General features: G+C 45.8%; 1 protein-coding gene across 5 annotated transcripts in view; it reads left to right on the forward strand.

Moving 5' to 3' along the window:
* IST1 (IST1 factor associated with ESCRT-III) overlaps window positions 1-24,620 on the forward strand; it is a 615,340-nt gene that overhangs the window by 305,410 nt on the left and 285,310 nt on the right. For all 5 annotated transcript variants that reach the window (XM_069635496.1, XM_069635499.1, XM_069635500.1 and 2 more), the window contains exon 4: window positions 17,552-17,639. In XM_069635496.1, coding sequence (XP_069491597.1) covers window positions 17,552-17,639 — 88 coding nt within the window. The remainder of the gene's footprint in view (window positions 1-17,551; window positions 17,640-24,620) is intronic.

Raw genomic sequence — 24,620 nt, forward strand, 5'->3', positions numbered from 1 at the left:
CCCAAGGTTATGCGCATGCTTTTAACGTGCCTAAGCCAGGGAGTTATACTGCTGACTTCTAAAGCCAAAAAGTTAGCTAGTAACTCCTTAAACATGTAGAACCCGGGTGCTGACCATATGCAGGACCATAAAAATAGAGGTTATGAAAGCGATTACATGTTCTATGGGGCATACATCGCATTCTAGCTGCAATGTGGCATTCAGCGCACTAGTTGGTTGCAACATTATTGACTTTAAAAATTACTCTAAACCTTTGCTGGCATTCCCAGCTGCAGATGTACAACTGCAGGAGCGTGGTCCGAGATTACCCTTTGCTCAATGTCTGCTGCTGTAACCTTGGGTATTTGTGTAGCAGACAGCAGGCTCATATCAATTCCAGAGTAGCCTATGTATGAGACGTTATAGTAAGTGTAATCTCCATAAAACAAATTTCCACGTTTCCATTAGGTAAAACTCTGAGCATCCTTGCCACATCCGGGAAGATCCGTCCATCAGACCGGTAGGATGGTAGCGTTTTATCCTGCAGAGTCTAGAATACACAGTTAAAGTTGCCACCAACTGTCAATTCGCCATCTGCGAATCGGCCAACTTTTGACAATAGGGTTTCATAGAAACACTCCTGTTGTTTGTTCAGTGCATCTAATGAGATCAATGTGCATCTCCAGCCCTGTAGGGTCCCTTGCACCATCTGCAGGCACCCCTCTGTGTTGCTAACAGTATTATATGTATGCAATGGAAGGATGTTCCTAATCAACACAGGGGTTGAAATTGGAGTTTGTGGAGCAGGAGCTGTAAGTAGCTCCTGGATGTCAGGATTGTCCTCTAACCAAGCGGTACTAATCATTTCCAAAGAGCCATTAATGTCCCATGAATGAGTTTCAGGGTTGGCAAATATTAATTTGATTGGATAGCTTGAAAAGAATTGAGCACATAAGAAGATTAAAAGAAATGGAGAGATTGAAACGAAAATCTAGTTTTCTATAGTGATTTAACAACAGATGCACATGCCAACTGTTCCTTGTAAGGAAGTCATGGTATCAAACAGTGAAGACGGACACAAATGATCAAAGTTCAAGGGTGTTTATTGAACTTGAAAGGGTTGGATAAAAGCCTATCTAACCCTACATCTAAGGATAGGAACAAGCTACAACCATCAAAGTAAAAATAACGCAGTCCTAGGGGAGTCTTGACAAAATAAAAAGGGCCAATCCTTACTTCTAAATACAAATGGTGTGGGAAAATGATGTATGCAAAAGAGTGTTCAGAAAATAGTAGGTCAGAATGACTGAGTAAATGTGTTCCCTTCTCCACATTTTCAGCACTGGACAAGGTGGCACACTTGAGCTTCAAACACACTCTGGCTTCTGTGGCTCGAAGATGCAGTTCAGGACATAAGTCATGGCTTTCTGCGACAAACTATTTTCCCCAAAATAAAGTCTCTTGTTTGCAGGATGCCTGGACACATACAAAACAAAGTTCCTTCTCTTCTTCAGGTTTTTTCAAAGTTCAGAAGTTTAAGGGGTTCACTGTTTCCAATGGTTCTCCCTCAGCCGGGCTCAGACCCCGGGTCTCCCTTAGCCGGGCTCGGACCTATCGTTCACAATTGGTTTCCCTCAATCGCGCTCAGACCATGGATCTCCCTCGTTCGGGCTTGGACCCCTTAAGCATAATGTTCACAATTGGTCTCCCTCGTTCGGGCTCGCACCCCTTATTCACACGTTTACAGATCTCCTTCAGCCGGGCTCAGACCTGTTGTTCACAATTCCTTCTCCCTTAGATAATCAAAGACTTTCGACTGTGCAAGGCCTTTCCTAAACTTCTGCATGACCACTTTGATGTATTTCACATTCATTCAGACACTTACACGCACCAGGTTTCTTTCATTCTCGGAAAATCACTGGTTGCCGTGTTAAGTTCTCCTGTATTTCATCTTCATTCAGGGCATCACCAGCAGCTTACAGCCTGCCTTCTCCCGGTTTCCTGGAGATAAGTCTCCCTAGTGTGAGAAACCTGAAGTTGTCTCACTTACTAGTCCCCAGGGCTCTGTCATCCAGGTGGCCAGGACACGGCCATCGCTATTGCATCCAGTTCCTGGGGGTGGACCAGTGCGGGAGGATCACCTGAATGGGAGGTCCTTGGGGAGTGGAAGTGGGACACGGACGGGTGAGATGCGGTATCCCCCTTCTTATAACACCTTTTCTCCATCTTACCACGTAGGACACTCTACTCCCCCCCCCCTTTTCCAACACAAACACTTTTGCACACCTTTAAAGACAGACTAACACCAGAGCCGTTTACCTGACATGTCCCAAAACCAGTGTCAGGCAATCGACCAGAATCACACACACCTGACGGCCTTTCCCTTCCCCACAGTGATAAAAGGTGGAGCACAAGAGCACAATACGAGCAAGGCAGACCAGACCGCACGACGAGGCAGCTAATCCAGTACGGCAGTTCGAGGAGGAGAAAGGCGGCGAGAACCGAGGGGGCGACAAGGAGAGAAGCCCTTTCTGACCCAGACCCACGAAACCTCCATGAACGGAATCGTAAGACCGCGAACAACAGCCAGCGTGTATTTCAGCAGATGTCAACGGTACACGCAGCACACCTAGGCCAATAATCAGAAGAGAGGGACGCGTGGTACCATTCTAGACTCCAGAAACAAGAAAAGCCAGGCGGTTCATTGCAGTCGGTGAGTCCAGGGGAGAACCGATAAGAAACCAAACTGTGTTGAACGAAAGTTGCAAATGGCAAATTAAAGGGAAGTTCAAAGAACTATTAACATTAGGTGAAAACCAGCTGCAGGGGGGTCCGGAACCACGTGGGTGCTCATTCGAGAAACTCTGGTTGATCCACCATTTGATGCAACTACCAATACCAGAAGGCCTTAGGAGAACCGTAAGGAAAAGGTCAAAGTTGTCATACAGGTGTCTATCAAAATCATCTGTACAGTCGAAAGTCTTTGACCGGCAAACCATTGGAAAAACTAAGGGGAGTGAATCCCGTAGATGTGAGACAAGAGAAAGAACTGTATGTTTGGCAAAAGAGAAAGAACTGTCAGAGTGGCAAAACCTGGCAAGAGTGAACCCGACTGAGGTATGCCGATAGAACGGGGCGAAGTCTGAGGCTCCACTGAACAGTGTGTTGACGAGACAGTGTGTTGTCTGATGATTACCTCAGGCACTACGCCCACTCTTATGTTACAGGCGCCCTACATAGGCAACTGGTCCATGCCATATCGTGCATGTTCAAATAATCATTACACGTATTAAAACGTTGGGGTGCGTTATGTGGCTCCCGACCGGTGAGGCGCTGCCAACGTCCTAGTTATACATCTCATCCATTGTCCCAACTATATAACTGTGGATGCTTTATCTATATATTAAACTGTAGCATTGTACATAATTCTAAACTATCACGGGTCACTGCACCTAATCGTCCGTGCTATCAGGTATCTCACTTAGCCTGCTCGATTCCTTTTGTACTGCCCCCGGCCTAATCAAATTACTGTGCATTGTATTGTATTGTATTGTACTGTATTGTATTGCATTAGTCTGCCTGATACCGTCCCTAGCCTAATCAGATTACTGTGCATTATTGTATTGCATTAGTCTGCCTGATAACGTCCCCAGCCTAACCAAATTACTGTGCATTGTATTGCATTAACCAATATTGATTACTGTACTTTGAACACCAGTCCAACTAGTGTGTATTGCATTAGCCTGTCTGATACCGTCCAGTCTATCTAACTTGCCTTGTTATCCTGTACTGCACCTAGCCAATATAGACTTTGAGTACAATACCCAGTGGGCTCCGATATTGCACTACACCACACTCCAACATCCTGTTTTGTATCTAGCCTGCCAGCACATCACATACTGCATTACTTGTAGTCTGCCCTGTTACCTTGCATGGCATCAGAAAGGAGCATGCTTATCCGGGCACAGGAACCCTTTTGAAAGAAAGGGCCCAACAGAGCCATTGTATACACAGGACCAATTGTAACCGGACCAAATCACTTAGCCTTGAAAAGGACATGCGGTTCGAAATGAATATAGCACTTCAAACACAAGATTGTGTGGACAATATATTGTTCCATATACAAAACTAAGACAAGGTATCCAGGTTTCCCTTCTTTTTCCTTGCATAGTACCTAGCCTACTCTATTTACTTTGTACTGCATTTAGCAGTCTCTAACACACTATATCTGAGTAGCCTTACCTACGGGTTACCAAGCACCGTACCTTCTCGCCCAATATCAGTGTTATACCTAGCTTACCTTACTTACGGGTTACCAAGCACTGTACCTTCTCTGCCCAATATCAGTGTTATACCTAGTTTATCTTGCCTAGCACCTACAAAGCTCGCCGCCAATAAATAGTGTCTAACACACCCATGGCGATTCGGGGGAGCTCCCGTTACACCCAAGGGAGCGCGCGTTCCATTTGGCCTTCAGCCTTGCAGTACCCATCCTCCACTTTAACCTTGCTTATTCTCTGCACACTTACCACCGTATGTATCAACGCAACAAAATACAGGTAACTTGCCCTTCATGCTATTCAGTCACCTCCCTCTGAATTACAGCCTCACCATGCCTGACACTTAATGTACCACGCCCTACCTCCATCAGAAACGTGAGACTCGGTTCTCGCACCACATCAGGACCCCACGCTCAACATAAGCCACCTAGGCTTAACCGGACTAACACCACTGTCACTTCACCTCTCTCCCTAAGCCCCACAGATAACTCTGCGGCTCGCCCACCACAATGAGAGGGCGCCACCATCAAGGGAGCCCTTATTAATGCAAGATCATTAATTGCCCATACATTAGACATTACAGACTTGATCACTGCCAATGAATTAGATTTCTTGGCAGCCACTCAAAATACTAAACCTAACTCACAAATACTTTCTTGGGCGACTTGAACCTAGGCCTACATGACAACCTAGATACCAATACTCTAGCCATCCAAAATACCCTTATAGAACTAGGTTTCTCATATACAGATCCAACACACTGTAAAGGCAGCATTTTAGATTGGGTAGCAGACCTCAACTGCCACACTAAAATATTAACCAACACACCATGTGCTTGGTCTGACCATATTGTAATCTCCTTTGAAATCCCTGATTCCAAACTTCCAACCAAAGGACACCCAAGCTCCGCCCACATTATCTAGGAACAACTGCCTAATATCCCTAGAAAGCATTCTCCCTTTAATGAAACCTATTACTCTGCAACAATTGCATCCGGACTTGGATCCTGCCGCTATGGTAGAACTTTATAACCAGAACCTTTCAGATGCCTTGGACCAATTGGCCCCTCTGAAACTAAGGCAATCCAAACCTGTAGCACACCTCAATAAATGGGTCACTTCTGAACTGAAATCACTGCGCAAAGCTAAAGACGCTGAAGCGTTTTTGGGGGAAAAAAAAAACTCCTCTCATAATAAGGGCAAATTTGTAAGCGCCTCCGCTTCTTACAAAACTGCTATCCTAGAAACCAAAAAAGAGAGCTACAACAACAGAATCTGTATCTAATACCAAGGAGCTCTTCACCATCCTCAAAGAATTGGAATCTCCTATCACACCACCTGATTGTTGTAAGAAAGATGCCTTTGGTGTACATATATATATATATATAAATGGTAAATGCTAAAATGCTAAATTAAATTAAACTAACATCCAAGAGGCTCTACTCAATATAATCACATTACTCCAAACCAAAATTGGAGTGAAAAGAGCTAGCCTGCCGACTTCTACCAAAACAAGCACTTTAAACACTATGGAACCGAACCAGAACCCAGAATCTGCTTCTCCCATTACTCCCAACACAGCCTTTAAATTCACACCCGTCACCCCACTAGAGGTCCAATCCATCATCAGAATCCTTAAACCATCTAGTTGTGAAGGGGATATATGCCCAGCCACCATCATAAAATAAGGTGCTAAGGACTTTGCTCTCTTCATCACCTCTTTTATAAATGCATCCTTTGTCTCCTGCCTTTTCTCCTAAAAATCTTAGACAAGGCTGCATATATCCAGATTCAAAACCACCTAGAATCAAACAACCTCCTTGGCCTTAGACAATCAGGTTTCAGACCAAGACATGGGACAGAAACAGCCCTCTTGGATCTGAAAATCCAAATGGATGAGGCAAGGGATAACGGTAAGCCTGCTCTACTCCTCCTATTGGACTTATCGGCAGCGTTCGACTTAGTCGACCACAACATCCTAACTAACCATCTCACTACAGCTGCTTCATTCTCTAGCCAAGCTGCAGCCTGGGTCAATTCTTTCCTGGTCGATAGATCTATGAGGGTATTCTCCCCCATTGCCTCAGCCAATCCATCCCCTATAACATGTGGGGTCCTTCAAGGTTCCTGCGTATCGCCCACCCTCTATAACATATAGACAAACCTATTATTTGATCATTTAGATGACTTAGGCGTATCATACACAAATTATGCAGACGATACGCAAATTCTCATCAATCTATCAGGCAACTACCAATCCGACACCACTCTCCTCAATGCAGTCTACAGAAAAATTCAGGGATGTATGGCTAATCATGGCCTCTGTCTCAACGATGACAAAACTGAGATCCTCCTCATCAGCTCCAAACTAAGACTCAGCAAATTAGGCCCCAAATATTTGTAACGCTCACCTGATTCTCGCAGAGGCGCCGGTCTTGACTGGGCGACTACCGTATCTTCAAAGGTGATGTGTAGCACCCGGTTGGCTCTTTGGGCTGGACCTCTGTGCACTGTATGCCTGACTTCAAGAGTAAGATGTCTGCAGATAGAAAATATGGGATTAACGAACTGGGGTTATTGGGGTGTCCCTATCCCTTTCCTTTCTTGCTCTCCTGTAGACCCCCAAAGGTTAACACTCTCACCTTAGGTAAGTGAATGCCGAGCTCTCCATCTGCCTCGGGGCAGGGTGCTGTAACCAGTTTCTTCACTGGATCGGTAGCGCAGGCCTCTTGACTTCAGAGGACTGCTGTCCGTCGTTTACTGCACGAACGGTAACTTTCGAGTAATTCTATTGTCTTTAAAGTCTTTAGTAATGATGTCTCTTGTTTTGCAGGTTCCGGCGATGGCGGATGACGGGCTGAAGTGAGTTGAAGATGGAGTCCGTGTGATGAATAGAAGCGCCTGGAAGCACGTAAGTAAGCGCTTGTTGCCTGCTTCACGATGCGCTCTAACTGTCTTTTATTTTGCAGGTACGAGTTCGGAGCGGCTGCAGGGTGCCGGAATACCCACTGGGGTTGATGTGGAAAGGAGTAATGGCACGTGAGTATTAAAGTTCCCCAATGTCTTTAAACGCACCTTGTTTTGTCTTTCAGATGCAGGGTGCAGCGCCGAAGGCCTCCGGAGCGTGCAAAGAGTTGGTAAGCTTTTGTCTTTCAGATGCCGGAATGCAGTGTGAAGACCTCCGGAGCGCACGAAGAGTAGGTAAGCCTTTGTCTTTCAGATGCCGGAATGCTAACCTGTTCTTTCTTGTCTTTATAGGTGTTGCTGAAGACTGGATTCAGGATGGTAAGCCTTTTTCCTTAGGCCCAGGATCCGATGCAGAAGACACGATGAGCGTTCTGCTGCAGAGGATGCAGAATAACGCAAAGCAAGATTCATCCAGCGGGTGTGGTTTAAATAGCCTCCTGTAGTGCTTAGGTGTCTCCTTCCACAGCCACGCCTAGGTAAGAAAAGAGTTCCTGCTTTCCAGAAGAGTTCCAGTGTTCTGAATCTAGGGAGTGGCTCCTGCCCCACCCAACAGGAAAAGTAGTTCCAAACAGAAGAGGATCAGAGGCTCAGCTGGCAGGCAAGTAAGCAGCATGGTCTGCTGCAGGTAAGTCCACCCAAGCATTATGAGCCCGGCGCTTCCAGCGCTGGGACTGGGCATATTTATGAGCCTGGTGCCACTGGCGCCAGGACTGGGTCCAAAAGGTCCCAATTGGGACTGGTTGGCCCTCGGAACCTGGGTTATGGATCTGCTTCCAAGGGAGTTGGGAAAACCCTGACCTTTTGGAAGCAGAGATCATGACAATATTCTTCATTCACTCTCGATGATAACGCCATCAAAGTAGACAAGATAGCAAAAACCTTAGGTTTCTATCTACACTCTGCCTTAAACCTCCAAAGACTAATGCCACTGCTTCGTCAACGGCATACACATCAAAACTGATAAATGCCTGTCGACTCTTACTGGATTCTATCAGCTGTCTCACCCTTGTCAGAGCCCTTCTAATGTCCAAATTGGACTATTGTAATACTCTCTATTTGGGCACCAGTCAAAGGAATCTGCACAAGCTACAAGTATTACAAAACAATGCTCTCAGGGCTGCCCTTAATATGCCTCGTTCTAACCACATTACACAAATTGGACAAAAATGCCGACTGGCTCCAAATCCAAGATAGGATTACCTTCAGAACTATTATGATCACACACAAGTGCCTCAACAACTCTGCTCCTAAATACCTGATGAACAAATTCTCCAGGAAAGAGTCTACCAGGCCTACTAGATCTACTACACCCACTGTTTAAACATACCGACCTTCAAACTAAACAAAGCAGGAGGATCCAGCTTCCCGGTGTTAGCAGCCAAGACTTGGAACAAGTTTCCACTTACACTAAGAATCGACCCTGTGTTCCTCTCATTTCGGTACAAAACAAAATGCTGGTTATTCCCGCAATCTAACTAAATATCCATGCTGCTCTATCGTGACTATTCGACCTCAGCAACCCTCTCGACTATAACCAGAGCCCTGTTGGGTCTCACGCCTAGGGCTCCCATGGCCAGTTGTATTCCTACGTAAGCTCTAATTATGACCCTGTCTCCTCTGTACATTATGTAAAATTCAAATACCTGTATATATCTGTAAACCTAACTATTTTGAGATCTTCCAATGTATAACTTACTGTATCTTGTATTGTACTATATTTAATTCTGTAACATGTACTCTAAGAAAAGCGCCCAAATAACCTTGGGCTCGGTGCGCTATATAAGCAAATAAAACAAACAAACAAAGAGCGAACCCGACAGAGGGATGTCCACAGTGAACTGTTTAAAAAGACATTAAGACACATGAATGCAATAGAGAAATCTTTTGAATACAAGCCAGAGTGAACTCGACGGAGTGAGGCTGATATTCGAGAGGGGTCTGAGCCCGGAAGAGAGGGTCGCAGGGGTGAAGAATCATCACCCCATATGCAATCTGAAAAAAACTTTTGCTTGTTATTTTGAACCTATCAGGCCCTCGGAAGCAAGAGAATCAACCACCGAAGTTCCTGATATCGCTAGGAACTGTTTGTGCATCTGAGCCCGGAAGAGGGGGGGTGCATGGGTGAAAAGTCATCACCTTACATGCATAGGGAAAGGAACTTTTTGTTTATTTCTTTTGGAAACATCAGGTCATCGAAGGTAAGATACGTTTTGGTAGAAAAGAGACTTAACCACCAAAGGTCCTGATACCTGAGAGCGGAACTGTAGTTTCAAGGTGGGAAAGCTTGAGTGTGTGACGTGCTCCAGAGTCCCGCCTTGTCCCATGCTCAAAACGTAGGGAAGGTAGACACCCGGCTACCACATCCTGACTTAACATTTATGAACACTTCCTTCTTTCTTGTGAACACTATTCCTCACTCTTTTTGGTATTAGTTGTAAGGATTGGCAATAGGTTTTTTTTTTTTTTTAGTATAGGCTCTTTTATTTAACAAGACGCCACTAGGACTGCATTATTGTTAATTGATGATCGTAGCTTGCTCCTATCTTAGATTTATTTTGGATTAGGCGTTTTTCCAATCCACCTATACAGTTTGATAAGCACCCTTGAACTGTGATTACTTGTGTCTGTCTTTAATGTTGCCATCATGAGTTTCTTACACCAGCCACGCTACAGCCTCTCTCCATCTCTCCAGCACTGAGTCTGCATCTCAACTCCACGTTCCCCTCTGGTCTCTCAAGGCTTCTTTCTGTATTCTGGCTTTCCGGGTCCTCTCTGTGCTCTCAACTTCTTCCCAAAAGCTCTTTGGGTTCTCGGACCCCGCCTTAATGTTCACACATAAGGGTCTCCCTCAGCTGGGCTCGGACCCCTCTGTTTTCAAAAAGAAATGGTCCAGTCCCAGAATGCAGAATGCAGTTCATTGTATTTTGCTCCCACTTCACCAGCTGCCCGAAAACGGCATTCTCGCGGTTTGGGAGCAACAGGAGCGTAAAGGGGGTAGGGAGGAGGGTGTTTGACTGAGGTCGGGGTCCTACTACCTGCTCCTCAAAGACCTGGGCTCTCCAGTTTCGCCCAGGGGAGGAGCCCTGATGTGGGTGCCATCAGGCAACTCCAACTGCCCCTGGTTTGGCTCCCTGGAGGCACAGTTCCCACGCTACACTGCAGCCTCCCCTGCACTTACAGGTCCAGTGTCTGGGTAGTTCTTCCTCCTCCAGGCCTTCCAGGTTCTCTCCAGCTCAATTGGTCTCCCTCTGGCTTCTCTGCACCCTCCAGCACCCCCAGCTCGCTCTGAGTGGCTTTTAATACTGGTAGGGAGGTTTAACCAGCTGCTGGTGTGGGTGGTTGAAAAGGGAGGCCTGACTCTGCCTGTCCTCGTTAATGGGACAAGATGGAGACTACCCAATGGGCTCCATGGTTCATTGGTTCCTATGGGTAATCTTAATAGCTCTGTTCCTCTTCTTCTTCGTCCCAGTGGTTTTCGAAATTGGGGAGGGGGGAGACCGGCTAAGATTCACAATATCCCGCTAAGAATAGGATGTTTGGTAATTTGTGAAAGGGGAATACCGCGTCTCACTCATGGGCATCCCACTCCAAATTCCCAAAGTCCCTCCACTGAGGTGATCCTCCCGCACTGGTCTGGATCCAAAGGCGATGGCTGTGCCCTGGCCACCTGAGCAGAGGATCTAGTGGAAAAGAGTGTGAATACCCTTGGGTTTCTCACATCCTGCAGAATGAGGAGCAAATGCATAGAGGGCAACAAATTTAACTTTCATATGATATGCAAACTAACCCATCATGCTTTGAATTTCTACACAACCCTCAAATTTACTTGTGACCATGGAACAGGTAGTTGATGGCTATGGCAGCCTTGAAGGGGCAAAGGCTTGTGGGCCCGATTGTGTACCTGTAGATTTGTTTAAAAACAAGAATGAAATATCGGGCCCGATCATGACTAGAGTCTGTAACACCGCTATCGCAATAGGTGTAGTGCCCACAACTGTGAGGAAGGCTGTTAAAGTGCACATTTTTTAAAAGTGCTGCAAGGACCAGCCCTAAGACTACCGCCCAATCTCATTGTTAGATGGGGCGGGGAAAGTACACACGATGGTCATCTTGGGACATCTGCAAGAGTGGGTTTTCGAAAAGGGATTGACACAGTAGAACAGTATCTGAGACTTGATCTACTTATAAAAAATATACCCAGATAAACAATTGCAAGCTATATGCAGTCTTTGCCGAACTAAAGATGGCATTTGATTCATTCTCCCGCGACAAATTGTGGAGCACTCTGCAAGATTATAATATTCTACCTGGTTTATTGTTAGCTATACAATCTTTGTATAGCAACAACATCGCTTTGAATGGATTGTGTCTTCCCACGTATTCCTCACCTTATGATAATAAATCTCTCCAGCTTTGCACCTTCGAAGTCGAGTCAATGTCCTTTGAGGGCCTACGTCGACGTCATCAGGATAAATGGCGCATGCAGCAGCCCATTGGCTTCAGTTCCGTTTTTCCGAGCTAATGCTTCGAGTGAATTACAGCGCGCTTCAAAGACAGATTTTCGTGAGAAAATGTTTTCTTCTTCAACTCCATCGACGCCCAAATCGGGTTTAAAAAAATGCAAGAACTGCGGGTCGAAAATGAATACTGATCCTCACCGCTTCTGCCTGTGGTGTCTGGGCTCTGGGCACCGTACTGACGACTGTGGGTCCTGTCAGGCCATGACACGGAAAGCTATCGGGGAGGGTAGAGGTAAACTGGCTTTGGGGAGGTTAGCATCGAAGACACCTTCGAAGCGGGAGAAAGACCGGTGAGTCGAGGGACTCTTCCCGGCACAAAAAAATCAAAAAGGTCCTGATCGAGGAGTCAATCGTGACACTTTTCGTCTTCCTTTAAGAAGGCAAAGAAGAGACGCCATAGGTCTCCTTCACCATCGAGTGATTCCTCCACGGAGGTTTTAAGATGTTTTACGAAGTCAGATTCCCCTGCAAAGTGGGATTCATTTCATAGTGAGATTTTGCAAATTTTTGAGAATGCGGACTCGACCCCCTCAACAGAAAAGTAAAAGAGCCATGCCGTGGTCTCTGGGAGTAAGGACGACAAAGGGAAGTCGAAGGCTACATCTTCAAAGCAGAGGTCAAAGCCGGCATCATTTTGAGAAAGTTCTCGATCCAACGAGAAATCGTCGAGAGTGTTGACGAGTCAAGAAACAAGTCCAACTGTGGTTTCAATGAAAAAGCACAAGGTGTTGAAGGTTTCAGCGTCTTTGCCGACTCCATCGGAGTCGGAGCTGTCGACACTGAAGTCGAGGCCGATGCCGATTAAACCAGCGCCATTTGCGAAGCCGTCTTCGACAACTGCTTAGACATTCTCAAAGCCATTGGCTATACAAGACAAGGTTTATAAGCCTTTACCTAAAAAGACAATTTTAAGTCTGTCGACAATATATGAGGAAGACCAACTCTCTGATGAGGGTTCACCACCTTTTGGTCTGCAGTTTAGCACCCCAATGTGCAAGAAGAACTTATTTCAGACAAGTCCAACTAAGAGATTTGTATGATAATCTCTAGTCAGCTAGTGGTTTGGATACTTCGCCAGAATTAATTTGGCAGGCCTAACCCCTCTGAGCATGCCGACTCATCCTCCAAAAAACTGATGGGAAAGGCCATTTAATTAATGGATGGAGTAGGCCTACTCCGTCATTCGAACAAGATGATATGACTGACATCTTGGACCAAGGGCCTCAGAAAGACCTGATTTTACCATTCCACATGGCTCTACAGAAAAAAAGTCATTGCTAATTGGGAGACCCGGGAAACTGTGGCTGCAGTTAATAAAAACTTTGCAAGGAAGTACAGACCTTCCAGCAGTGACCCGGAATATTTTACCAAGCATCCCACTCCTGAAAGCTTGGTGGTTCAGGCGGCTATGTCAACCAGACAGTCTGCTTATCCTTCCATCACCCCTGACAGGGACGACAAGAGGGTGGATGCCTGGGCACTTAAAGTTTTCACTGCAGGAAGTATGGCTTTGAAATCCACTAACGTGACTTGTACATTCTCTAGATGTTCTGCTTGACCTGTGGGACTGTGTTGCTATGGCGGCTGAACAAATCTCTGTGATGCTGGAAATGCATTGGAGGAACAGGGCCTCCCTGTCCTTGTCCTGTAGGCCTTTTTCATTTGTGTTCTGTATTGTTTTCTGCCCAGGAGTCCATGTGGCACTCCTGGCAGTGCAGCTCTTCCTGTTTTTGGTTTGGTGTACAGCCCCATGGGATAGCCTTATGGCACCCATGGTTGGGGGTACAACCCTGTGCCCCTAGTGTATGTTTTTGGGCATGGTAAGGAGGCAATGGGTGAATGTCTCCAATCAGGTTTGGATACTGCAGATGACATCAGCAGATCCATGGCTGCTAGCACGCTATTACGCAAATTTGCGTGGTTGAGGAAGTCAGGGTTTGCACCAGATGTGCAGGCAGGGCTACTCAGCAAGCCCTTGGATGGTTCGAGGTTGTTTGGCAGCAAGCCGGATGAGAGTTTGGAGAAGCTGCAGACCTCCATTAGAGAACCTCAACAACCCTATTCAGGCTCATCTTCTTGGAGGGGTGAGTCTTTTCGTTTCTACTCCTCAATTGGAAGAGGACAAGCCAGACAGAGGGGCCACAGAAGATTTCCTCGTGGTGGACGAGGAAAGGGTGCTAAATTAGCCTCAGCAGCTGCAACCTTACCTTCAGCTGCTGCTACAGCTGCCTCTAGGCCACTCTGAAGCCTTGACCCACAAGACCCCGGTGGGAGGCAAACTTTCACAGTATCTGAACGAATGGCAGGCATTACTTCAGTTGCATGGGCACTGGAAACAATGGCCCAAGGTTACTGCCTTCCTTTTCAAAAAAGGCCTTGTGATCATCCACCTGGATACAACTCTGTCACAATTCCAGACCCGCTCCTTGTGCAGGAGATTTTGACCCCACTAGAGAAAGATGCAATAGAACATGTACCTCAAGCGGAAAGGAACAAGGGTTGGTATTCCCCTTATTTTCTGATTCCCAAAAACGACTTAGGATTGAGACCCATCTTGGACTTGAGAAACCTGTACAAGTTCCTCAGGAAGGACAAGATCAAGATGGTAACCCTTTCTCAGATCCTTCAGGCTCTCCAACTGCAAGACTGGTTGGTATCATTGGACCTTTAGGATGCTTACTTTCATGTGCCAATCCATCTCAAGCACAGAAAGGACCTGAGGTTTGCGGTTCTCATTATCAATTTTGGGTTCTGCCTTTCAGGCTGACGGCTGGCGCTAAGACGGTGGTGGCAGCGAGTCTCAGGAGAGGGGGGATTCACGTCTACCCCTACCTGGACTATTGGCTGATCAGGACTCGTTCATCTGAGCAAGCCCGGGAACATCTCAGTATCACCTGCCACTCGCTCCATAGACTGGGCTTTTCCTGCAATTACAAGAAGACCCATATGATACCATCCCAAAGACTCACATTTATTGGAGCAGTCCTGGATACTTCCTCAGGGAAAGCCTCGCCACCCGAGTTGAGAGCTGAACACATTCTGCAGATGGTAACAAAATTCCAGAATGCCCAGCATCTACCAGCCTTCGATTTTCTGAGGTTGCTCGGTCTCGTGGCATCCTGCATTTTCCTAGTTCCAGAGGCCGCTTGAGAATGAGATCCCTTCAATGGGCTCTCGGGAAACACACTGGTCCCAATTCTCGGGCAAGATGTCAGACTAACTGCAAGTTCTGAGCACAGTTACTCAGGACCTTCTGTGGTGGGTTTGCAAAGCCAATATTCTCAAGGGAGAATCTTTTTGGCAACCATGGCTGGAGATAACTGTTGTGATGGACGCCTCACTCACGGGATGGGGAGCCCACACCAACAATCTGACAATCAGTGGTTGTTGGTCTCCATCGGAGACCAAACTACATATCAACCTTTTGGAGCGAAGAGCAACCAGACTCTCGCTGAAGGCCTTCCTGCCCTCAGTATGTAATGACGGACAACGCAGTGGCCATGTACTACCTCAACAAGAGAGGAGGTCTAGGGGGTCACTACCACTGTGCAGAGAGGCAATGCAGCTCTGGTTCTGGGCAATACAAGAAGGAATCTCTCTGTCGGCAGTTGTCCTAGCCGGAGGGCAGAACACAACGTCAGCCATACTGAGCAGGCAGAGCACAGTCTCCCACGAGAGGGAACTAGCTCCGGGATTCCTTCAAGAGATCTTCACCCTTTGGAGTACCCATCAAGTGGATCTGTTTGCGACCGGTATCAACCGGAAGTGTGAACAGTACTGCTCTGTGGAATTTCCCCAAGAAGAGCTCTAGGGGACGTGTTCGTGGTGGACTGGGAATTTCCACTCCTGTACGCATTTCGTCCAGTCCCTGTCATTCCTCATGTAATCGGGAGGTTGAGAAAGTTCGGGAAATCCATGATCCTAATTGCTCCCGATTGGGCCAGGGGGACGTGGTACCCGGACCTTCTGGACATGTCCATCTGCCCTCCAATGCGTCTTCCACAAACAGAGTATCTTCTCTTGCAAGAGGAAGGTGAGGTTCTCCATCCAGAGGTCAAGACACTCTGCTTTCAGGCATGGTTTCTGAAAGTCTGAGAATATAAGGCTTGGGACCTCCCGGATAACATAATGGAGATTTTGCTTTCGGCCAGAAGGCCAGCAACTAAATCTTTATGCCGTAGGAACAAGTTCAGCAACATAGGCTTCACATCGAGCACTCTAACCCTCGACTGTCGGGGGAGTGCAGAGACCACAAGGTTCCCTGCTGCACACCATCCCACAGCCTAAGTTCACTGGATGTGCTCACTGCACGGTTCTTCCTAGCCCCCTGCTTAATACTTTGGAGCACTCGGCTTTCCACACCACTGATTGACGTTACACAAGCCTCTTCTGTTGCGCTTGCCACTGCTCTCTGCTGGTTGCTGTACCACCCGACTTCCTCTGTCACACCCGGTCACTACACCAAAGGGCCTCTGCCACGTGGGATCCTCCCTGCTTTGACTTTCTCTCTGTGCTTGACCCTGTCGCTTCCCGCAGCACTCCCACTAGGTCCCGGGCAGTTCACCGGGATCCTCTACACGAGCACGGCGACAAGCTCCATCCCATCCCCCTGATGTGTCCTCATTCAGAGCTCCAGAGCAACCAGTCTGTTTTTTGGACAGGGCTTTCCCCCGCTATGGTCCCATCTGGGATTGGCTGCTGCCGTCGATGCAAGTCTTATACGTCTCGATGAGTGGTCCTCTTATTTGGGGGTCCCTTTGCCCTTCAGATCGATGGGGGTTTTGGGTGAATTGGCGATTTATGGGGTTTAGGTAGCTGGGTCCCCGGGAGCTCACCCCAGAGCTCGTCTGCATGCTCGGACCATTGTGCTACAACCTCGCCCCCAAAGTTTTTTTCTAAATTTTCTGTCAGTCAATTAGACCTACAAGCTTTATCTTGTACAAAATAACATGTTAAAATCAACACCGAAAGAAAACTCAACCTGGAAGACGGAGCAACGTTAGCATTACTAATCCGTGTTCCACTAGATAGACTTCTTAAAGCTGCAGTGTGGAGTTCAGTACACACATTTACAAAAAAGACTATTGCATTTACATGCAGATGTGAGCAGAGTCAGAAGTAGGCCTCCCATTTCTCCGTAATTTGATTTCTGCCTTGCCACCTTCACACCCACCCACAACCACTACTCATTAATTTCATTCATGTTTTGTGAATCTAAACAGATTCACAAGCCCCAGAATATACATTTTACTTACCCGGTAATAGTGTTTATAGAGCTTTTATTGATTTAGCATCACATGCATCCACCCAGCACATCTGTTGTGAATTATAACTGTGGAATAAGCACAGATCCTCCTGGTCCTACACTGCCCTCAATCTTACACTTAAATGGAAAACCACATTCTGCGGACGTAGGCACTGAGTGGAATTATTGGTGCTGAAGCATGTAGGATAGGCATAGTATGATGGGAGCACCCCTCTCGATGCTCACATTTTAATTTTGAAGTAAGCCGCTTGTAAGACTCCAGACCAACCATTAGATGGCAGAAACTGTGTAGCATGTGATGCTAAATAGCTACACGCTCCAGTTAGACTATGACTGGGTAAATAACAGTTGTCATATTTAATGAAAATGTGTATATTGCTGCTACGAGTGCCAGAAAGGTTAAGTACACATGTGTTGTGCATGGACTGCTTTAGGCTGTTTGTCTCAAAGGCATGTGTGTCTGAAGGAGAGGCTCAACAGGATGTTCCATGTGTGACATATTCTTTCTTTTACTTTCAACTCTTATTTACCCCTATTTAGAGAACTAGATCCTGGTCTTGCAGAAGCTGTTTCAACACTAATTTGGGCTGCACCAAGACTGCAGGCAGAAGTATCGGAGCTGAAAATAGTGAGTTCTGAGGGCTGTTCATAATTCGCTAATTATTTCTGTATTTGAGTGAGTGTGAGAAAGTATAACAAAAACATTTGTTTTTAAGACAGAGTTGTAAATGCGGGAGGGATCTTCAAATATGTTTGCCGTACTATGTATATTTAACAATGTGCAATGTGCTGTTAATAAAGATGCATTGACTTATTAGTTACATTTTTATGTTAATGTTAAAGGTATTTATATAGTGCACCATCACCAACAGAGTCCGTCTCCAGGCGCTCAGGCGGATCTGTAAACAAAATGGTGGGGGTGGGTTAGTGGGTGAAGAGGGCGTAGAAAAGTGAGAGGTGGTGTACTGTTGGCAGCTTCAGTTCAGTTTTCACAGTGCGCTGAGCTTTGGTGTGCATGTAGGATCGAAGCACGTCCTCGTGTGCTGTTGTTGCGATCTATGTGTTGATTGTTCGTTGTTGCCTTGTGGTGAAGTCCGTGCAGTTTGCTGTTAGAGAGGTGGTTCTGTGGGTTTGTGTGAATTAAGTATGCAGTAATTTGAGGTTTTGGTTAGTGGGAATTGGCTAAATGGTTGCTAGGATGCCAGGCTGTTTTAAGTTACAATCCATGAAGAAAATAACTGGCAACTGATGCTTTGTGGCATTTCTTTGGATTTCACGTTTTTATTTTGGGTTTAGAATTGTTCCTACATCTTGGGTGGCTGTTGTATCTTCTTACCAATATGATTATAGTTGAATGCACTTTGGCATTAGAAGATAATTCTTGTAATGATGTGACTTGGTAACTTTTATTTAATTCATGAGCAATAGCCCATTAGTGTTAGGGAGAATTCTCATAAATGTGCTAATTCCCTTCACCTTAGAGACCCGCAGCACCTTTGCTGGATTTTGAGGACTGGATTGTTTTACCTGGTAAGAGTGTGAGCCTTTTTCCCCACTCTTTCATGTATTTTGATGTGTGTTTTACTCTTGTGTTCTTTGATTATGGAGTTTTAGATAATTCCATAGGCATCATCTTTTCATGTGTGTTACACAGCACCTTCAGTGCAGTGACACAGGGATGTCTCTTAGACTTCCCAAAGGTTTAAATACCTTATCTGGGATAAACTACTGTTTCCCAGATAATGTAAGGTTAAATTGACTTTACTAGTCTTTTTAAGTTCCTAGGCCCAGCACACACTATCATACAATAGAGTGCTGTAGGGGTTACATAGTATCCCCTGTGTCTAAAAACTCATGTAGCAGTCAAATGCTACCCTTTCCTATCGGAATGGCTGGTAGCAGTCGTTTTACAACAAACTACCATCATTTTTCCCGACCGCGAACACTGGTAGCTAAAAATCGCAGGAGCCATGTTTTTTAAGATGGTGCCTTAAGCCCCTTTGTTTTAAAAAGGTGCCAGACTTCTTTTTTCGCCGTTTCTTTTTGGAAAGGTCCTTCTAAAGTTTCTCTGCGCACCAAACCAGGTTTGGTCCCTTTGTTTGTATGCCTTTGGCGGGCTTCAGGACTGAAGACTGCCTCTGGCGTCTGAGTGTCTGGGGTGGGCAGGAAGGGAGGGAGGTGCCCGAAACTCCCTGTGGTTAGTCTCATAGGAGACCCAAAGGCACTCTGGCGTGATTGGCTGGCTGACTGTCCAGCAAGGACAGCCACCCTGCTGGGTGAGTGGCAGCTAGGCTGGAATGAAAGGGAGAAAACTGTTTAAAAGGCGAGTCTCTGGACTTGGAAGGCAGAGACGACCACTGGAACGAAAGAACCGAAGACCAGCTGGAAGAGGACGGCTGCTGGACCGTTGGTTTGCCCGGTGAAGCCCTGCTGCAGGTCCGAATTGCCAAGTTCATCTCGCCCCTTCAAGGACGACTTCTCCCTTTTGAGTTGGTGGGACCAATCAACTCGTAAGCCACGTGGATACCATTCTCTGAGCTGGTTAGGATTAACCAGGGAGAGGGACACCAGTTTGTGTGCTTGAATTACAGCTACTGGAACTGAAGGAACTCTATTTTGTCCTCTTTTTCTGATGGTGCAGTGCAGGAGTCCCCCGACGTCTTCCCTCTTTTCCCCACGACTGAGGCTCAGGAACAGTTAGATCTGCAGGAACTGCCTAGAACCAACGACTTCAGCTGCATCTTTTCTTCATATTAAGGTACTGTGCCAACCCGATTGAGAGAATTTACCTCCTGCTGTGAAAGTTCGTGAAACTTTCCCAACTTGCAGGCCTAATCAGCTTGTGACCCAACAAATTATTCTTTTTCGTACAAACTACTTCTGAGAACTTTGGCAAAGACTTTACTGTTTACCACAAGAACTGCTCTTTCCTATCCAAGACACTAGCCCATTGGCTTAGGCCTAGGCCTATTGAACTGAATCGAGTTCTCTAATGAACTAAAACTATTTGCACTGCCTAAGAAAGTATTTGTGATCTTTTCTATTAACTTGTGCCTTTGTACTCCTATTTAAAGTGACTGAATTGAAGTTTTGCTCTTATTTCAGGGGAGCCTAATTTACTCAGAAACCTATCAGTTTTGTGCTGAAGTGTATTTGTGTATAATATTAAGTTGCCTCCTTCTAGTGAATGTTTTCTAAATGACTGTGTAATAAATTAATAAGTGTTTTACCAAGAAACCTTGAGTGTAAGTGTCTACTTGAACCACTGTGATTCTAAGACCTCTGTGTAACTTCATTTACTGCTCACATTCCCTCTTGAGATAGGCCTGGCTGCTCAGCTCGCTACCACAAACTGTGTAGTACAGACTTATATCAAAGGCTGGTTTTGCTTACACCTGTAGTCCTAATTGTATGTGGTGGTCCCAGAGGGTAGTGCATGCAATTCAGCCTAAAAATTACGACACTGTATTATTAGCAACCATTGTAAACAATTGCATGCTTTCATATATTCTGTTAAATCTTACCCATTCAGAGACCACGAGTCTAATGCACATATTACATATAACTTTTATACTGACAAACAGCAGTTATTCTATGATGAAAATGCATTGTATATGGTTATCGATCGGAATCCTGCAAGGTTGTACTAGATTGTCTCTTTTGATGGCAATTGTTTAGAGATCATAATCAAAAGTGTATGGTATCCAGTGACAATAACGTCAAGCAAAATGTCTCCGGGGGGCGACCTTTAGGCAAATTTACGCCCTAATTAAAATCAAACTATTTATCCAAATATTCTATGCTTGGAGTTTTGAATAGTAAATAATACCAGTCCTAGAATATTTAGGGAAAGTAATGTAGGATTCAGGAAAAAGAAAGCACCTCTCAGAGGACATTTTGCAGGCTAGACTTTCACATAGAACCAAATGTATTTAAGTGCTGTCTGTAGATCCATTCCATGACCCTGTACATCGGGCGGGGGTTTGGAGGATACAGGAGGTTGTTATATAAATAGAATCTGTTAAGAGTATGTGTTGACTCTGGAATTCATCCAGCTAGGTGTCTCAGATGGTATTAATTGAAGAGACTCCAGGAACAATTCAAGGGTTTTTGGTTTTTAATTTTTGATTAAAAATAAAACGAACAAAAACTGAGACTGTACAGATTGTTCAAGGTAGCAGTAGACCGATTATTCAATATAATGCACTGGGCTGGAAAAACGGGTTGGGGATTTCCTTACGTACTGTCCCTCTCCTCTAAAATGCACTACTACCATCATAACCTAGGTGTCCCTAATCCCAAGGATAGTCTATACTGATTGTTTCTCCTTACTGTCTAAGGTCGTACTTGTTTAATAGTGTGGACATAAAGGCAAATGCCTGATCTGTATAAGCTCCCTCCGAGACATCCCAGGCTGAACCTACACCATCTATGATATTGGTTGTAAAGGGTTTGTAGGGTTGTGCCTTAGACGCTTAAGCCCCCACTCAATCTTCTTCCTTCCATGACTCAAGGGATCTCTCCCTGAGTCTCTATCGCTCCCCCTTATCTTCTTCTCTACCCACCGTCTCTCCTCACGCTCCTTTTTGACACTTCTTCACTATCCCTCTGATAGTCCTTGCTCTTTCCTGCTTACTGCCACCCTCTGATCTTACCACTGCTCTTCCTTCTCGGCACGTCTACTGCTCTCACCTCTCCACACAACTACTACTCTCCCCTTTCCACACCACCACTACTCTCCTTTTTCCACACTAGCACTCCCCCCCCCCCCGTTGCACTACTACTATTCTCCCCTCTCTGCACTACTTTTAATCCACTCCCCTCTCCTCACTACTCCTCCTCTCACTACCCCTCACCCTCTGCCTACTCAAGGATATGGTGCCCTGCTCACCCTTCCAGGGATATAGTGCCTTGCTCACTCTCCCACTACGCTACCTCTTAATAGTTTCACCTCCCTCACATCTCTCCTGCACCCTTCTCCTTGCACCCCAATCCAATATCCCACTCTAAATCCTCACTCTCTCTGAACAGTCACTCCCTCTCACTGTTTCTACTACCCTAAATCCCCTACGGCCCACTCGCCCCTCACCTTCACAAACACTTGTATTCACTGCTTCACTCTCACAAATTGGTACAAGTCTCCCTTACCTCACCTTACGCATTGCCTGAGTAATTTACCTCCACGCTCCTCTGCACCATCTTTCCTCTGTCTGGTCTCTTGGTCTGTCTCGTATGATCGCACCCGAATAACACACCTCTGCTTTTCCTTTTGTCTCCTTTTATACTTTGAGCCTGCTGGTTCTGTCTCGCCCTTTCCCTTCCGTTGGCTGTAGTGCTCCTCTCACTCTATGCATCAGTTGGTGCCTGCCTTTTTCCCAGGAGCTGGATAACACGAGTGAGAGGCTTTTAAAAATTCCTACAAGCCCCTCCCCCTTTTCCAGTAGAGTTTTTGATATGGCCTCTGATATAGTAGCCACCGGAGGTTCAGTCTGCTTGTTCTCCCTGTGGCTTTCCTCAGGTGTTGGAGGTTTCTTTCCAATTCGGTTTTGGGAGGGTTCTAGTGTGTATCTTGTTCCCCTGCAGTTTCTCTTCGCTTTCTACTGGCCTCCCATTCACCTGGGTTCCGTCTGGGTTTGCCAGGTTGGGTTTTGGATTTCACAATATTTGGTATTAACATTCCAAGTCCATTTCTTGGCTGCTATTGATTCTGTTTTCTTGACTCTGTTCCTGGTTTTCTCAGTTGCTATCGGGTGCACTGTGGGAGTTGGAGTTCTAAAATGGGAAAGAGAGATCACTGGCCAGAAGAAATGGTTGGAGGCATTTTGCAACCAAGGACAGGACCAATATCCACATGCATGGCACATGCGGGGGTCCAGAAGGATGCAGACCAACCCAGCTCACTCCCCTCCCTTACCCAACCCTCCTCAAACCCTCCACCCTCAATTTCCTCCTGCCTTCCTGACAGGTTATTACCCGGTCACATAGAACATTCCATATTTACTGTTGGTTTGGGTTTTTAGTTAGGAAGACAAGTAGATTTGTACAATGTTTGATTGGATTGGAGTCTGGGTTCACTAGGCTAGTGGGTACTCTGGATTTAGGGGTGGGACATTTTGCATTTGGTTTATTTTCCTTTACATAAGGCCCAATGCAGTAACCTAGCTAAAGATGTAAGCACCCATGACGGGACAAACTCGATGGTCTGCACGTGACTGATTCTCTGAGGTATTGCGAGCATTGGGGTTTCTAGAAACTTGTTTTAGTGCAGCTGGGGGAGGCTGTCATCCATCTTAACAAAAATCTTAAGCAAAGATTAAAATAAGGCCCGAAGAGGATTTTTCTTAAGCAACAAGACACAGGGAAGTTGAAGCAGCAAACACAAACAGCATTTTCACACTACTCACAATGTGTTTTTTTGGGAATGTGGGTCAGAGCACATATTTCTGAAGATTAGTTCTTTGCATTGAACAATAGTAAGTTACTTATGCGAAGGCCTTGCGAGGACCATATTTTTCAACTCTGTCTATGCAAAAAAACTGGTGTTCTGGCACTTTGAGTAAGATTCATTCTGTATTGTCAGAGCAGGTAGTATTCTTTCCCAGAGTGTTTAACTTGGGAAAGGGGCAATCCTCCACAAAACTTTGAGAAAAACCTTGAAGAAAAAAAAGTCCAAAAAAGAAAATCTAGTGGTTCAATATTTGGCTCATCAACACGAACTAAGAACATTGACACAGTTTCTATTGTAAACACTTTCGAACAGAGGAAACACTGGAATTTCTCTAATTCACCTTCCCTTTACTTGGGAGAGTTTGGATTGCTGATTCAGCATGGTAAAAATCAAAGCAGTATTTTGATGGCAAAAGGATTACAGTTCATAGAACAATCATCTCAATCTCCATGTACTTTTAACTTTTGAAATGTAAGTTGTCTTGCAGTGTGCATTTCAAATGGATTGCGTCCTCCCACGTATTCCTCATCTATGATATCCTATATGCAGCTTGGGCTGCTTCGGCAAAACATTTTTTGGCAGAGGGCGCTGTGTGTCGATGCTGTCAAATCAATGTCCCTCGAGGGAGGGCCTCCGTCTCGAGGATGACGTGATCAACGGTACATGTGGAACGCGCAGCACCCGTTGGCTTCACTTCTGTTTCTTCGAGTAAGCTTTTGCTTCGTGAACTACAGTGCTCTTCATATTATTAGAAATTGTGAAAAATGTCTTAGTCTTCGATAACCCCGAAGACCGGGTTTAAGAAATGCCAAGAGTGTGGTGCTAAAATGTCACTAACTGACCCACATTGGGTGTGCTTGTAGTGCCTTGGCGTGGAGCACAAGACCTGGCAGTCATGTCTATCGATGATCAGAAAAGCTCTGAAGGAGCGTAAAGGAAAATTGGCGGTAGATAGACTCCCCAAAAAATCCCATTCGACTACCACGTCGAAAAAACATTCCTCCGACGAAGCGAGACGACTCTCCTCGACGGAAGAGAACTAAAAGGTCTATGTGGCAGAGTGGCTCTCACCACTCCTCGTTGTCGAGAAAATTGAAGAAAAGGCCTACTTCGTCTTCCTTGTCTGACTCAACTCCAGAGAGGAGTATATCTTGCCCTACT

Source organism: Ambystoma mexicanum, chromosome 1q, assembly GCF_040938575.1.
Source record: "Ambystoma mexicanum isolate Mex_15411 chromosome 1q, UKY_AmexF1_1, whole genome shotgun sequence".
NCBI classification, from domain to species: Eukaryota; Metazoa; Chordata; class Amphibia; order Caudata; family Ambystomatidae; genus Ambystoma; species Ambystoma mexicanum.